Raw genomic sequence first — 16920 nt, forward strand, 5'->3', positions numbered from 1 at the left:
TCGAATGCCATCATCCACTCGGTGAAAATAGCGCGGGTCATCCATGACTTGTTGTTCGCCTTGTACTGCACAGGTAGGCTACGAGTTCCCTTAAAACAGCGCGGCTTGGCACTTTTGCCTATGACTAACAGCGGACGCTTGTCCGAGCCATCCATGTTTGTGCAAAGCAGCACTGTGATGCGTTTTTTGCTGTGTTTGCCGCCGTGACAGCGCTGCCCCTTGAAGTCGAGCGTCCTAGCCGGCAACATCTCGTAGAATAGCCCGGTCTCGTCGGCGTTGTAAATGTCTGCAGGCGCGAAGTTGCTTAAAATTCCGGCCATGTTACTCGCCTTCCAAGCAGCTGCTCCGTCCACGTCTGCTGACATTGACTCGCCGCACAACACTTTTCCAACGATGTTATGGCGGGCCTTGAAACGGTTTAGCCAGCCAATGCTGGCTTTAAAATCATCAATGCCAAGTAGGCATGCATAGTTCAAGGCTTTCTGCTGGACGATGCTTCCGGACAGGGGGACGTTGCTGGCTCGTGCTTCCACAAACCACGCATGCACTGCTTTGTCCTACTCTTCATGGAGGGGCCGCGTCACCTTTTTGTGCTTCGAGGATGTGCCTGAAGCAAGTGCCATTCTCACGCTGTCCTTATTGCCTAGTATCGTTGACAGCGAACTTGCAGGAATTCCGAAGTCTTCAGCAATTGCCGCTTTCTTCCTTCCGCTTTCTGCTTGGGCGATTATTTGAGCTTTTTGCTCAAGGGAAAGAGTTTTGCGTTTTTTCACTTGCGTTGCCATCGTGTCCTGCGGATGAAAACTCGTCGTTGTCGAAGAGAAAGGCAGCGAGTGAACAACGCGACCACGACACAAAGCCAAAATGGCGGAACTGCAATCACGTGATTTCATGCTTAATGTGGCTTTGGATTTGACTTGGACTTCTCGCCAATAAAACTAGTTTCGGTTTCGATTTTGAACGCGAAAATTTCGTTGAAGCGGAAACGCTCTGCAAAAATGGTTCGTTGTGCAGAGAAATTTAGGCCATTAATTCTTATAGGATACTCGCGGGGAATAAAAAATTATTCGTTGTCGCGGAAATTTCGTTGTGGCGGTATTCGTTGTGGCGGGATTCAACTGTACGTATAGTCTCGCGACTGACGCACACGTATACAGTCGTAGTCAGTTGAATACCAGTGATAAAAAAAACATTTAATCACGGAAATGGGCTTAAACAGATATGCATAATTGAAAAGAGCAGCAAGCAATAAAAAAAAAATGTCCTTCAAAGTTAACACATTGCACTCATTCATCAAAACGGTACATGCGGCTAGAAAATTAAAGTCTCAAAATCTTTCTGGACGGTTCGTGCACATAAGGAGCTGGCCTTTCGTTCCTGTCTGTCACCTTCTTAGCATAATTGACAAGAAGGATTCTGAGAAATTTCTCGCATATTAAAGAAGCGGACCTTATAGCATGGCTATTGTCAATGCCTTCCAGGCAACTCAGCAAAGGTGAGTTCTCAAGTGCTGGCTGGATTAAGATTTGAAGGACTTCAAGGACATTTGTGTGTGGTAGGTGCACGACAGCTTTTTCAAAAAAAGACACAACCTTGTCCAAGAGGGCTAAAAACTCTGGTTTTGGATAATGCAGTCCGCTAGAATCTTGTCTTCGCAGAATAGTGTACATGGGGCTGCTTCTTTCGCTGGTTTCAAGAAGGATAGCACAAGCGTCACACCCGAAGTCAGCGATTAACTTTACAATTAATGTATCCAGAGACGTAAGCTAAACCAGAATACGTGACAGTGGGTAATGGGATGACAGGAGATGCCATCACTTCTTTCAGTTCCTCGATTACTGATTGCAGCAGAGCTGAAATGATTTCGTCGGTGTCTACACTAGGTGCCTAGGCGCGCAATACAGCGCGACATACAACTCCTATAGTCACCTCTGAATAAATAGCACAGAGAAAAGCTTTTATATCCATTATTGAGGAGTGTCCCTTGAGTAACAATAGCGAATGTGTAATAAGCAAAGCATTCTACCAAAATAATGGGGCAGCGATTGCTCTCTAAGGCAGGCATTACTGCACAGATAGTTATAAGGAACTATTAGTTCAAAAACATACTAGAAAAAGAAAGAAAATATTGCTAGGAATTAGTGCTTGAAATAGATTTCCTGTTTTTTCATGAAATAATTATGATATCATGTAAACATTTCATTAAATCAACGTTTATTTGCAAAATTAAAATAATGTTTATAATACAACATAAAACATTTGCTGGTTTATAAATTAGAGCAAAATTGAAAATAAAACTTAAAAGCGTTAACTCTGACGTTATACTACTAATACTTTATGTCATGCAAGCATTGTGCAACTTACATTACATTTTTATAAATTATTTTTATCTTCGGTGTTACCTCAATGGTTTCTCATCTAGCGCTGAAAGACAGTTCTGTCATTGTTGCTGTTATGTTTGCCTTGAAGAAGCTTCGATGTGATCACTGCTCATTCACTTTTTTTTATTCATCTTCTTGTACAGGCTTGGGCAAAAATTGAGATTAAAATGAACAAAAGTAGATACCATGCCGCAATACATGTCATATGCTTGTCGAGCGTTTGCTGAGCGACAGTGTTTTTTTAATATGAAGACTCCATTCACGTGCACGCTGACAGGATACAGCTGCAGCATCTACCTTCTGTAATCTTTCATTTAGGGGCTGCACTCACCACGAAACCCGCGGGCGACAGCGCGAAACCAGGCAAAAGCCACCCGCTGCCACTGAAGCAGATGAGGAGCGAACAGTGAGCAGGTCGCGCCCCTTGCGGCGGCGGAGAGCGTGGCTCAAGGAGAAAAGTTCCCATTGTTCACGCGGCGATTGAAAAGGCTGTAAGAAAGAGCGCGCGCTCTCTCCCTCGAGACCGGCCGTGGTACAGCACAACGATAAGAAAGGATATCTCTCGCAAAAAAAAAAAAAAAAAAAAAAGAAATGAACGGCCGCTTTTTAACATCCGCAGGCGCCATAGCCACGTCCATCGCCGCGCCGCCGCACGCTGAGGGTTCGCAACACACGCTGGAGAAAGCGTCCGACGTCTGTCGGAAAACGGGCTGAGCTGGCTTGGCGCATGCGTTGCGCGTGCTGAAGGAGAGAGATAGCTCAGCAAAAGAATGGGCACACCCACGCACATGGCTTGCAAACATCATGTGTTGGCGCGCGGGAAACGACAACTGCAGATGCGCGCGCCTTTGGGGAATGGGCGCGGCGCTGCCCAGAGCAGCCGTCGCCGAACTGTCCCCTCTCATTCCTTCCGCCCGTGGCTCGAAAACGTCACGCGGCAAACGGCCAAGGGTAATGCGATCGCCTTTGGGGAAGGCACACTTTCCAGTGCATGGTGCTGAGTTTGATATATCGAACGACCGGTGAAATTGAGTTCGATATATGACGCGGCTTTCCTATACTTTTACATGGGATTTTCAAGGGGATATTTTGTGAGTTCGATATAACCAAAATTCGATATATCCGGGTTCGATATAACCGGGTATAACAAAAAAAACCTCATGAAAATCCAATAAGCGGTTCTTGAGCTATGACTCCCTAGCAGCCACACCGTGCAAAAAATTGATTCTGAGAAAACGGCTCTCAAAGGTTGAGAGAACAATAACTTTTTTGTTTCTCAAGTTATCATGATGAAATTTTCAAGACAGGCTCATGACATTAACAAATGAAAAACCACCAAGTTTCATACAATTGTGCACGCTAGTTCTCAAGTTACAGAAGCATATCAAACTGGTTCGAATAGGTCCTTTATATCAAGCCTGTAGAAATTGCGAAAGGTACTGGCATTGTGCAATTTGTCATGCTGATTCCTAGATAGGTTCCTCAGGGCAAAACAAAGCCCTTTTTCTAAATTTTCTTGCTGAAAAATAGCGTAGAACTGGATTTTTTGTTATCAGTTAGACCTATGTTGATTAACCAAATTAATTATGACAAATTCCAGACATAATATTTTGAATACATGGACTTGCCTTGCCCTCAAAAGTTTATTCAGGTACAGTCGGGCCCACTTATAACGGCCCCACTTAAGCCGAACACTCGCAATTATCACGAACAAGTCCGGTGCGATCGTCAAAATATACATTAGGGCTATGGCGCTCCGTCGATCTCGGCTCGATCGGCTACAGCGAACGCCTTGGTGCCGCGGATCTCTTTCCACATGCTGAGATCCGTCGATCCTGTGCTCTGCAAGCCGCGACAATCGGCATTCCCGATTCCCCCGCGGCATTTCGCCCTAGCATGATGGGCGGCGCAGACGAAGCAAGCGGTTTCCCGGTTTATCTCTCGCGGTATCTCGCCGGAGGAACAAGCAGCGGCCCAAACCAACACCTCCTAGGAGGTGTTGCCCCAACGCGGCATAAGCGCCGGAAAGAAAAGAAAAGAAAAAAAAAAAAAAAAAAAAAAGAGGCTAGCCAAGTTCGCACTGAATGCGTGTCGCATCTCGAGGCATCGTGAGCGACCACGCAACGTTTAACACGTTGCACGAAACCGTTCAGAGGGCACGACGAGAGATTGTAAATCCAGCGATCGCAAAAATGGCGAAAGGCGAACAGAACGCACGAGAAGTACAAAGACAGCCAACAACGACAGCAAGCAAAGAGCCGTAGCAGACGACGCGGGGAGGTAGCCGGCGGAGACCGACGCGTCAGCGGCCGCAGCAGCCAATAGTAGTCGCCCGATCCCCCGCGTTCTCGCGGAGCGCGCGCTTTGCCCAATCGCAGCCTTGAATTCGAGCGCGGGAAACTTGAAAGCCGCCACGAGGCTCCCAATTGGAAGCAAGCCACGCCTCGACCGCGCCGCCGTCGCTGCCGCCGAGGGTGGCAGAAGAAAGCGCAAGAATTCACAAACAAAACAAGACCAAGATGGCGGCGCTCAGTTCAGCGGGAGAGAAATGGCGCGCGCGCGAAGTTTGGGAATTTTCGGCGTTTGCTCGCTGCTCCGCGGCTGCCGCCGCTTGTTAAATAATTAATTTCGAGTATTTCTACGGCGAGTTGGGCATTGATAATTACAGAAATGGTAGTCTATAAGACGTACTACTGGAATATATAATCTTTCAAAAATCGACTGTTTCGCGATTTTTCGGTTTTCAAAGGTCGCGTCCCCCCTTAAAGATAAATTTTTTAAAGAGGCGTGCCGGCCGTGACGAAGCATTTTTACTTCTTGTTCTACACAAATTTGAACATCTGCGTGAGATGTGTGACTGGCCATATCATAGGCCATTAAAATAAGTTGACCAGAAAAAGCTCGTTGCAGCATGCTTGCCACGCACTCACACCTATATAAAAAAGTAAGAAAAGAAAAGGTTAAGGCTGTATCTGGCGCAGAACTGCAGATAGCATGGTCCATGATCTGCGCTTCATAACCGCCTTATCATCGCTAGCGCAATTAGCTGCCGCGCTAGCGATGATAAGGCGGTTATGCTGCAATGCCGGTTATGTCGGTCGCAATTAGCTGCCGTTTCGCAGTAACGCTAGTAAGGCGGGAGTGACAACAGTTAATGGAACCACGGCGCCCTTTCCACTTTGTTTCCCACAGCGGCCGCAGTGTATCAACCCAAGGGGGTTTTGAGGCTATCTGCCCTGCGCTTGTGTGTTCTTGCTCATATTGCTCATGATAGTACATATTATCATCAGCATTTAATAAATTTTGGACACCCGACTGGTTTGGTATGTCGATATCTCCGCACCTGGAGCAGATACAGGTGTAATTTTTTTTTTCTTTTTGCAAAAGGAAGCTGAAGGAGCAGGGGTTGCAATGTTCAAGGCAGAATTCCTCTATTGGGCATCAATAATTACTTTGCAACTTCTGAATGCCTAAAAATAGCATATCCTGAATGTTGATGTTCAATGTTCTACAAATTTTACACAGACATAAAATGGTAAAACTGCATTGAACATTGCATTCTCTATGCATTAGACTATGGAGTCATGCAAAAAAAAAAATATTCTACCCAGTCATTTTTTCTTCACCGTGGTACTAATTAAGGACTAATTAATACTGCATAACTTGAGTTCTAATTGGTTTTCAAGAAAAAGAAAGGTATATTTAAAATCAGTGCAGAAAACTGAGCGAGATGGTAATTTCAATATTATCGGCTTAGAAATAAGAAATAGCTTTAAGACCAGTGTCCCCCCTAAAGTAACCTGTCGGCAGAGGTCGGTGGTTATTGAACTAGGAATGCTTGAAGCACTCATCGGTGCTCAATTCAAAATCTGCAAGCAGGCATCGAGATAGACTGGCCTAAAGAAGCTGGAACAGTCTGGAAGCAGGCGAAAGTTGCTTGAGTCATTCGAGATAAATCTTGGTGCAATCTTGCACTACAAAGACTGATAAAGCTACGCCTTGGCAGCACTGAGCGTGAACATACCAAGCGCACAAGGTCGTTCTGCGGACTACAAAGTGGTAAGGCCACATGCCAGTAGCAACAAAGAATACAATAGTTCGCGGCACTATGCTTAAACATGCATAGCATGCTCTCATTTGTCTTCTCTAGGGTTATGTCTGTTGGGGCTAACCTCTTGTAGACTAATATTTTTTTCTGGACCACTTTGGCTGTGGGCTGAAAGTCTAAGTTCGTTGTGGCCAGCCTGTGTATTGTATGCTTCGCAGGCCACTGTGGAGGCAATCAAGGGCCAGTTCGGCTTCTTGTCGTACGAAGCGGAGGAGGGGCGCAAACTCTTCTTCCACACTTCTGAGGTGAAGTCAGGTGGCCACCTGCAGGTGGGTGACCGCGTCGAGTTTGTGGTGGTCTACAACCAGCGCACCAAGAAGTATGCCGCCTGCAGCGTCATCAAAGTGGGGTCAGTATTGCTTTCTAGCATGCAAAGCCCTCGTCAAAAGTAAAGGCGCCGAGGGGATTTCCTTCCAAGCAGTTTAGTAGGGCTTGAGTACACTTGCTGACCGATGTTTTGAATCGCCATAATTTTGACTTGCACAATATGTCGAACTTCTTTGAGGAGCTCTCTGCTAGAATCGAATACAGTAAAACCTCATTACTAGAGACACTCAAGGGACACGAAAAAGATGTCTCTTGTAACCAAAAATTCTAAAAGCACTGTGTTGATCAGTTTACTGCACATCAGAATAAATGCATTCACAAGCTTTAACAGGAAATTGTTCAGGAAAGCTTAAAGAAGTTATTCATACTAGTATGTATTTTTGTGAGTGCAGAGTGTATTCTTTCCCAAATTCTGGAGGTAAAGCACTTCACTTTGCAAGCCTTCCTGTTGCTAAAATACCTATGAATCACATACACATGCTCGTCACCCTCAGATGCTGACACCTTTCCTCAGAAATGTCCTCGTAGTCCTCTATGGCACATGTGCTATTTACTTGCTCGAGAATTGCACAGTCTGAAAGCTCTTCAGGAGCACACAAGATCCACATCTGCAGATACAAATTCCTCAAAACATTATGGTACCTCAGCAGTCTCTTGGATGCTCACCCATGCTTCATCTTCAAGGAAGCTTTCTACAGTATCCATATATGGGCCCTCTTACATCATGTCACCACATTTAAAGCCTGCTTGTCTGAAACAATTTTTCACAGCTTCATTTCTCAGGCCATTCTAGACAGCTGAAATCACCTGAACAGCAAACTTCGCATCAGTTACTATTGTACAGTCTTGCTGCCTGTCAAGCAACAGGCGTTCTACCAACCTTGTTTTGTACAGCACCTTGACAGAGCGTATAATGCCTTTGTCTATTGGTTGGAGGTAGGGTGTGGAGTTTGGAGGGAAAAAATAACTTTGGTGGCTTTGAGCCTGAGAACTTTGGTGCTGCAAGAAGCATTGTCCACATAGAGACATCAGGATTCTGAGCTTTTATCTTGTGATCAAATTTTAACAGCGAGCAGTTAAAAATGCTGGATATCATTCATGCATTTTGATTAGTTTCGTAGGTGACAGTAATGTGATGCCAGTGGCTGAAACAATGATGTCGTTTTGATCTTCCAATGATGGGGAAGCACTCCTCAGTTCGAAACATACACTGCAAAAAGGATGCTGACATGGAACAGAATTTAGCTGAGGGAATCTGAAGTGCATCAAGTACGAGTGGGTATGCTTCAGCTGCATTGCATGAGCACTCCTGGGTTGTGTCTTTTAAATAGTGATGATTTTACTCCAGAGACTCGAAAAAGTTGTCTTGAGTAACCACCGAGTGTGTCTTGTAACCATACAAGAGTATGCAATGTTGTTAACATGGCAGACAAAGGAAAACCAACCAAACCATTTTTAAATGTCTCTTATAACTGAGTGTTTCTTGTAACAGTGTCTCTTATTACGAGACTTAACTGTACTAATGTGAAACTACATAAGCAACATCTTATTGTCATCGGTGTCGTGAAAAGGCGCGGATCTTTGCTTTGAAGGTGAACTGGAAAACGACAGAAAAGTGCGATTGAGGCAAAGGTGCAGTTACTCTCGTGGCATTAGAAGTGTTGCAAATAAGGGCTTCTTGACGTAAAAGAGAGCAAGGTTCTTTTGGTTGCGAAATAGTGAAAACCCGGTGAACCTTACAATTGAGGGCACGTTAGAATTGAATTAGAAACGGTACCAATACAGTCAAACCTCACTATTACGAGGCTGGATATTAGTAAAAATTTGTTCAGTATGTGATTCATCTTAAAAGTATATGCCGAAATTCCTGTAAAGAGCACCGCTAATAAACCGTACCAAGGGGCACTCAAAGATGGACAAACACAAAGGTATGACGCACAATTTTTATTTCAATTCTTAGTTTAAATATAAAGCTATACCTTTCAATCTGTGTTGAAGAAAAAAATGGGATGCTGGCTCCCATGCAAGAATATATTTATTCATGCAAGGACATATTTATTAAAAAAATGATGCAGTCCTTGTTTGGGGGCACTCAATGCTATTCCACCAATTGGTGATTTCTCAGTCAGTTTAGGTTCCACTGCCAAGTTGCTATCAGCTGAGATGGTCTCGTCAAACGTCACATTTAGAAATGTCGGTTAATGTGGTGGCACCTTCAATCTTCTGCTCGATGATTCAAAAGTTTGATTTTCTGAAATTTAGTGAATATTCGTGAGTGATGGAGTGGTGCTGCGCAGACTCTCACAAATTAAATTACAACATCTGATGAAAATGATCTGGCAAGTGTTCTAAAACTCAGGGAAACAATACAGCAATAACCATTTTGTATTCTATCCCATAGGCCGATCTCATTCAATAGCTGCTATGATTGGACTTCCTGCGAAATTTCATCAACGAGCTTTCCCACATCATATGTGGTGTGGAACACGATGAAACCTGCCCCTCCGACGTGCCTGTAATGGCTGTCATGGCTATGATAGCAGGGTCACTCGGCCAGTGAATAGCTGGGCTGCATAGTTTCGTTTTCTGAGCTTAGTCGCCAGTGCGCAGCAACCTCTGCTCCCGGCATTCCATTTGCCAGCACTTGAACCTCTTCTGGATGCTTCCTGGCAGGTCACTGTTTCTTTTGTTGCATGTCACTGTCCAAATGCCGATGTATCTTCCCTTTCACTCATGTTCGCGTCCTTCCAGCATGCTGAAATTATGCACCCGTCGGTCGCTGTGCTCTATACTCCGTTTCATACATGAGGTGCAACGCAGCGAAAGCTACGCGAGTAGTCAGCAAGGAAAAAAAAAAGGAGGCGTATCACTACGCGCTCGTTTTGTGACCGAGTGGTTCCTGCGGAAACGGGCTCTATTCAGAGCATACACGTTTGCAATAACTTGCTTCGCGTGTCTAGACATCTTCGCAGTGCGGATCTTATAAAAAAAAATGCGCACCGAAGAATCATTTTCTCAAAAAGCGATGCGCAGCGCGGAGGGCACAGCCAGCGCCATCTAGTGGCACAGCTGGCAAGGTTGCGGGGCAGCGAAAACGCGACACGAACGAAAACGACATAAAAGACATACAATTTTACCGAATCCCATCCTTTCTCTCTAAAATAGGTGCTCTTTATGAAGTTGATGGCAAATGTAAGATGTATTAGGCTTGCAGACAAAATAACTATTATTTCCTCTCGTCAAGAGCGGGAACTATTTTTCATCGCGGATGCGGAGAACGCAAACAAGAGCTGTAGCTTTGGCAGTGTGGCACTTGATATATGAAACGGAGTATAGAATGTATTCTTATTTGTTTGTGCTATAGAATAAATAGCCTTGTCGCGAGAGATAGGCATTGGATAGCTTGACATTCAGGTGATTTCTTCCACTCTGCTGAAAGCTGAATTAAGGAGGTCTTACTCCTAATTGCAGAGATTTAATTTCGCGACTTAATGCTTGCTTGCCCACAGTGCAGGTAGCATACTGCATGCTGTATATAAGCAAGCAGTATAATCTCTGCGCACATCATGCTTTAAATTTTTTGCATGGTTCGGGGTCAGTTATTTTGGTTGCAGAGGCCGTACAGTATATCTTGTAAGCGTTGGTGACAGAATCTATTAGTGCAGAAGGTTCCTGTAATACCAAACAGATATTCAGTATTCAGGGGCATTTTTTTTATATTGGTATTCGATTCTTATTTTAAAATTTCAATATCCCTGGTCAAAATGCCTTTGCCCTCCTTTAGTCCTACCTCGCAGGCCAAACAACCTTCGTATTGTTACGAGTGGAAATCACGCACCGATGGGCACGATGCCAAAAAGCAGTAAATAGAAAAGAATGTCCACATACCCCTATTGGTTATACATGATTAGCCACACAGCATAAATGGAAACAAAGCCTCTTGTATGTTTGACTAAGCGCACACTTTGTTTGCCTTCTACAGACTGAATGCCATTGACAGTGTTCTGCCAAACAGTGCACTTAATATTGCCATGACAATTTGGCACGTCTAATGCTGAAATTTACTCTTCAGTACAATCAAATGGCCAACATCACAACATTTGATGAAATCAGTCTGCTTAATGGCTGAAAGCGTGCTTACTGTTTCTCAAAAAATGTCTGCAGCGAGCCACAGCCAACACAGCGTCCTGAGCGTCTTGTGAGCCGGCTACGAACCCTCTCCACCGAAGATTCTGGTCCTCGCATCATCATTGTCCGGCAGCCGCGTGGTCCTGATGGCACCAATGGATTTGCCAGCCGGGGAGGAGCTGAAGCTAATCCGGCAGCTTCTGCTACACTGGTCGAGGAGGAGGGGGAGGATATGAACCCCCAAACCGAAGCCGAAGACGATGCCAACACAACAGCCAAGTCGGATGAAATGGAGGTCACCAACTCGCTTTCTGATGCTACAGCTCCAATTGAAGCCGAAGTCCAAGCATGAAAAAAAAAAAAAAAAAAGAAAGAAACCCGATGAGTGTCTTGAGAGCTGTTTTATTTCCCTCTATTTTCTTTCAATCTTTCTGTTTGCTGCCAGCATTTCTTTGTCCTGTGGTGTATGAAAAACAAATGTGCGGCAAGACTGTTTTTTTCCTCCCTCTATGGCGGCCATCTGTTGGTTTTGCGCCCCCGTGCGCGTCCTGGATTTTTTTTCCGCCCATCATGTTTCATTTTCTTGGAAATGAAAGAGGAAAAAAAGAAAATGACAAATGTTACATATTCTCTTGTTTCGAATGTGTGTGACTGTGTGCATGTGTTTTTTCTTTTGCTTGCATTATTTTTGAGAGGTTGACGGGGTGCAAGTATGTTTTTCAGTCGTTGAAGTCTTGGAAACTGATGTTGGAAGCGTATCAGAAATTGCATTATGTTCTTGATGCGAGGAGAAGGTAGTACCGAGTAGTGTTCTCTTTTCTGTCACGTATCTGTGTTTGTTTCTTCACTCTTCTTTGTTGGTTAGTAATAGTTCTTGTTTATATCACCCAGTGCAGGTGCTCTCACAAGCTCGTTTGCTGAAAACATCAAAGCAGACCTTTGAGGAGCCTGCTTTTTTTTTTTTTTTAATGTCTGCTAGCATCCTGAAGTCGTTTTCTGGCTTGTTTGTATGTGCTTTTTCAAACATCCATCCACTTGCATCTAGCTTTTCTCCATTTCTTTCTCTGTGTGATCCTAATTTTTTCCCATTTCTCCGGACTCTGCTTAATGCTCTTCTTTCATTTCTTTTATTCATATTTCAACGTCCTCTCCCCTTTCGTTCCATTTGCCATTTTTCGGCAGCCTTTTGGAGTTGCAGAACAATGCTATGTTTTCCTGTGTGCATGTTTGTTCGTGTGTGATTATTCAAGCAACGAATGAAGAAAAACAAACTGAAGGTGCGTTTTGTTTGTAGCTGTTGGCTGCCTAATCTTTCTGCACCCTGATTCATAATTTTTCTTCTCTTATGAAGTCTTCACAGCTTCCACTGACAACCCCAACTCTCCCCCGACTCCCGTGTGAAAGCAGTGGCCTCTTGTGAGGGTATACTCATGGCAATATGACTATGGTTTCTTCCCTTGTCTGTTGGAACATTTCGGTCTCTCCCGGTCTCTGCTTCCTTGGTCTGTTAGAACATTTCGGTCTCTCCCGGTCTCTGCAAGTAGTACTCCATTTCAGAGCCGATAGCGGCCGTTTTGGCAGTCACTGTCCCGATTTCATACCCTTTCAGCAGTATTGAATGATTTTTGCGCAGGAAACGGGTTTGAGGCGTTCCTGAAACTCCCAGTTGAACCCCAAATTGGTCGAAACAAGAGTACAGAATGTTTGATGAGATCGATATCCACAAATTTCCGCTTATGGATACTTCATAATATAATGTGGAACTCGTTTGAGTTTCTTTTGAAGAAGGAGGAAGATTTTTTTTTTTTCTATCCTCAACTTGGTGCCTGTTTCTTTACAAAACAGCACTAGATTGTGAAGACTTTATTATGTCTTGATTGCCTTAAGTCGATTTGAATCTTAAATTTCTGCTAGCATTGCCTTACGATTGGTGTGCTGTGTTTTTGCCTAAGCAGTCTGCAGCAGTATTGCTTGATTTGGATGTTGCCAAAAGTCACGTTTTTCAAAACAGCGAGTGTGGCGGGAGAGAGATAAGTTTATGGATACCTATCCAATGTGCCGAGTGCCACTATTCTTGAAATGGCTGCAAGGCTGTGAAGTGTGAGAGTGAATGCATCGTGAATGGCCTTAAAACAAACAAATCGCAACTTCGTGTACTGATTTTGCACGCACAATACTAAGGATGTCCTATTTGCTCCGTGTTCCCGATTTAAGCTGTCATGTTAGATTTTTTTTTTTTATACTTGTCATTTAAGTGTTACCGTATTATTTTACTGATTCAGAGAAAGTGTTGTTCTGATTCCCTCATTCCCTGTTCTTAGCAAATATTCTTTCCTCAGCTCTTTGCTGTATGTCTTGTGCTTCTTGCATGCTGCCTTTCAAGAAGCCTTTGTTCCTTTTTGAAACCATGTATCTAGAGCTTTTTTTTTTTTTACTCTTGCCGATATTCACAGATGGCATTGGGACCTGTGGTGTACGCATTCATCTCTGCTTAATGTAATTGTCTGAGAGCATTGATGTAGGAAAAATTGCGCAAGCTACGCAAGAGTGTTAGAGGGATTGTTGGCATTCCTCGTTTGCTTTTAGTTTAATCAACCTGTCTGTCCTTGCTGGGCTACTTTGCAGGCCTCCCCTGGGTTCAAAGCTGCACGTGCGGTTTTGCTGCGAGTTGTTTTTAGCGCTGGACCGGATGTGGCCAGCTGCCTTCCGAATCCATGAGATTTTGCATTTGTTTCATGAGGCATTTGAATCTTCTAGGACCTGCATTGAAAATGGACGTGACGTACCAGCCCCTTTGGAGCAATTATTGGTGGCTGTATTCATGATATATATATATATATATATATATATGCTAATTTGCCTTGCATGCATTATTTGATTGAGCAACACTCGAACATCTGGGACAGTAGCCTCCAGTTTTACGATCGAGTTACACTGGTCTCGTATCAAGATGGATTAAGATAAATAATTTGTCAAGTGTATATGTGAAGGATATAAGACATGGTGCAGAGTGTTGGAGCAGTGTGGTGTCAGAGCTGGCTTTCTTTAGTTATGCTGTTCTTACCAGGACTTTTTTTTTTATTTATTACTTGTGACAGCAAAATAAGTTCACCAGGGGCTGTGTACCTCTGTCGACACGATGGCAATCTGTTCTTTCGGGAACTTGAATATGGTCAGGTTGTTAATCAGCATTGTGCAGTCAGTGAAATTCCATAAAAGATGAATCTTCTAAACGTTGGAACAAGGGCAGTCATGAAAAAAATCTCTTTTCTGTGGTATTTTTAATCGGAGTGTGTTATATTTTAAAATTTCATAGCATAACCATCTGGCCGGCTGTCTTTATGCGTACATTTTAGGTGTTAGTCTTTCTAGCCCAGCAACTTTTGTTCTTTGGAGTTCGACGTTTCATGTAGCCATGCCATTTTTTCTTTATTGTTTCTTTAACGTTACAGGGAATTTTTTTTACTTCTGAAAGAGATACCTCATTTGCACAGTGGCACCATGTAGAATGATGCCTGTCAAAGGTGACAGCCTGAATCATAGCTGAAATCCTATGAGGTATTTTTGGACACTTTGACGTACAAGTTTATACAGGGCAGCAAGAAGGAGAATGTGTGAAATTGTGACAGCAGGCAGTTACCATAGTGTGTCCATCGTAGCCTGTTGGCGCGCCTCGCATAAACGGGAGGTGTGAAGGCACATTTTCCGTTTTGTTGTATGGTGCTGTTTAATTGTCTTTTATTTTTTGTTTCCAGGTAGGACATTTGGTTGTGTGTGTGTTGCATGCTGCTCAAAATTTGAAATGCAAGTCTTTTGTTCACTAAGAACTGGAATGTGTACTGTAGTGGAGTCGGAGTCGGTACCATCAAAAGGACAAGTGTTGAGCAAACGCTTGTCAGTAACCTGCCTCGAAAGTAAAGGGCCCTTCCATGATGACAGGCAGTGTAGGCGAGGCCCAGCTTTGAGGGAATAGTGACATCATCTCATTACGATATGATGTCTCAATAGCGTGATGTCGTGAAGAGAAAGAGAGCGACTACTTTATACAAATAATAATTGTGTTATGGAGTGGGGGATACTAATGAGTTTGTCATCGCAGATATCAGCACACTTATATCCAAGACAAATCTGACTTAACAAAACAGACCATGGAAGGGTTGGTGATCAGTGTCTAAATCAACAGTGTTATTCCTCGCAGTTTCCAAGAAGCCCTTTTATTTTTGTCCAATGTTTCTAAATGCTGCGGTCTTTCAGATCGGGCGCAAAAAAGTGAGTCTTTGTAATGGAAGACATTAAAAAGAATGTTTCTAGCCAACATTTGGTCCTTGTATTTCTGTATTAAAAAAAAAAAACCTTACCTTCTGCTAGGTGTCATGACTTGGTGAGCACAGTACTGAAGTCTGCAGATGTTCTGAAGCAGTAGACATGCAAACTTTTTCTCTTTTTCTAGATTTGAGATGGTTCACAAAACATTTTTATACAGGGAACACCAGATGAGATTCGTCTATGCCTAGTAGATAACGAACTCTAATTTCTTCAGTGTCATTTGGTTCCAATAGCAGCATTGACCACAGTATCGCACCCAGGTTTGATGCCATGAGAGGCGTGCGAAAAGTGCAATGCATTTTCGGTTCCCTCGTCGTCTGGCTGCTGAAGGTGTTTTTTTTTTTTTTTTTTTTTTTTTTTTTTACATAAGAGGAGTGAACGAAAATAGTCGACCTGGCCTGAACCTACCTGTGACATCACAGTCACAGTCTGCTTGCTGAAGCACCTGTTGGAAAGCGAATTTGGTTAACATTTACTGGGCATAAGCAAACTTTTTGGGATGATTAAAATTGTGTTAATGTGTGCTTTGCTCCCAGCCCAAATATTGTGGGTTGGATTCCTGTTGGTATGTTCCTGGTTCTTAGTGAAGTAGCACTTGAGCTCCTGTTCATTAGTCTCGCTGCTGTTTGTCTCTGTCAGGGCGTTGACAGGAGCTTCAAACTCTCTTAGCTTCCAGATGGGAATCCAACCGAGTCGAGTCCTGGACCCGCTTCTAGGCCATGCAGGCATGTTTTTTGTTGTGGTCAAAGTGGGGATTTATCTCTCTCTAGAGCAGTCCTTCACGTAATGTGGTATATTACGACTGTATGCTAATGAACATATGCAGCCTGATTGGAGCACCAGCGCTAAACATTGGCGATTGGTCCAGTCACATTAAATTAGCAATCATTATTTTCTTTCATCGCTTCTTGCGGGTCTTCGATGATGGACAGTTTTCTCAGATTTGGAGCACCTAATGCATTAAAATACTGCTCCCTGTGACAGTCTGGTACTCAAGAAGGATGCGTTGCTGTTTGGCCAGAAAGTGCGAGCACACAAATCGTATCAAAAGCCTTGAGGCATTGTTTTTCAGCTGTATTCCAGCTTTCATCTAGGTGCTATTTGTAAGCATACGTGTTTGAAATACGAGGATGTTCCCTTGACCATGCTTCTGTTTCATAATTACCAATGTCACGCTATTATCTAGTCAAAGTTTCTTCCTACCGGCCTCTTTATACAGCAAACATGGCAACGGCTTGAGCTGGCAATAATTTTTCTATGTGGTGAAAAATGCACACTATGATAAATATTTGCACTGGCCTATGAGAATTTAGTCTAAAGCTTGTTTCAGCAAGAGTGAGCAGTAATTTAAAGGATGGCTCTTTGATGTATGTATCTAAATGTGACTCGTGTGACCATACCTGTTCTGGTGACAACCATATGGAAGGGGAATCTTGTTACTGTATTGGGATACAACTTCATAATTGTTCACAGGTAGGGAAAGGCGCGGTATCTGTCACACTTATTTCTTTGGACAACTGAACCGCGCCGTAAGGGAAGGGAGTAAGGTGGGAGTGAAAGTTGATAGAGAGCGAGGAAGGAGCCTTAGTGGAGGGCTAGGGAGTAATTTCGATCACCTGGGGATCTTTAATGTGCGCTGACATCGTGTAT

General features: G+C 43.6%; 1 protein-coding gene across 2 annotated transcripts in view; it reads left to right on the top strand.

The window, feature by feature from the left end:
- Unr (cold shock domain-containing Unr) overlaps nt 1-15259 on the top strand; it is a 49447-nt gene extending 34188 nt beyond the window's left edge. For both annotated transcript variants that reach the window (XM_084584724.1, XM_084584725.1), the window contains 2 exons: nt 6648-6838; nt 10981-15259. In XM_084584724.1, the coding sequence (XP_084440850.1) occupies nt 6648-6838; nt 10981-11296 (507 nt within the window). In that variant the 3' untranslated portion in view covers nt 11297-15259. The remainder of the gene's footprint in view (nt 1-6647; nt 6839-10980) is intronic.
- The last annotated feature ends 1661 nt before the right edge of the window (nt 15260-16920 follow it).

This window comes from Amblyomma maculatum, chromosome 11 (assembly GCF_055883805.1).
Source record: "Amblyomma maculatum isolate TAMU_Amacu chromosome 11, ASM5588380v1, whole genome shotgun sequence".
Taxonomy (NCBI): domain Eukaryota; kingdom Metazoa; phylum Arthropoda; class Arachnida; order Ixodida; family Ixodidae; genus Amblyomma; species Amblyomma maculatum.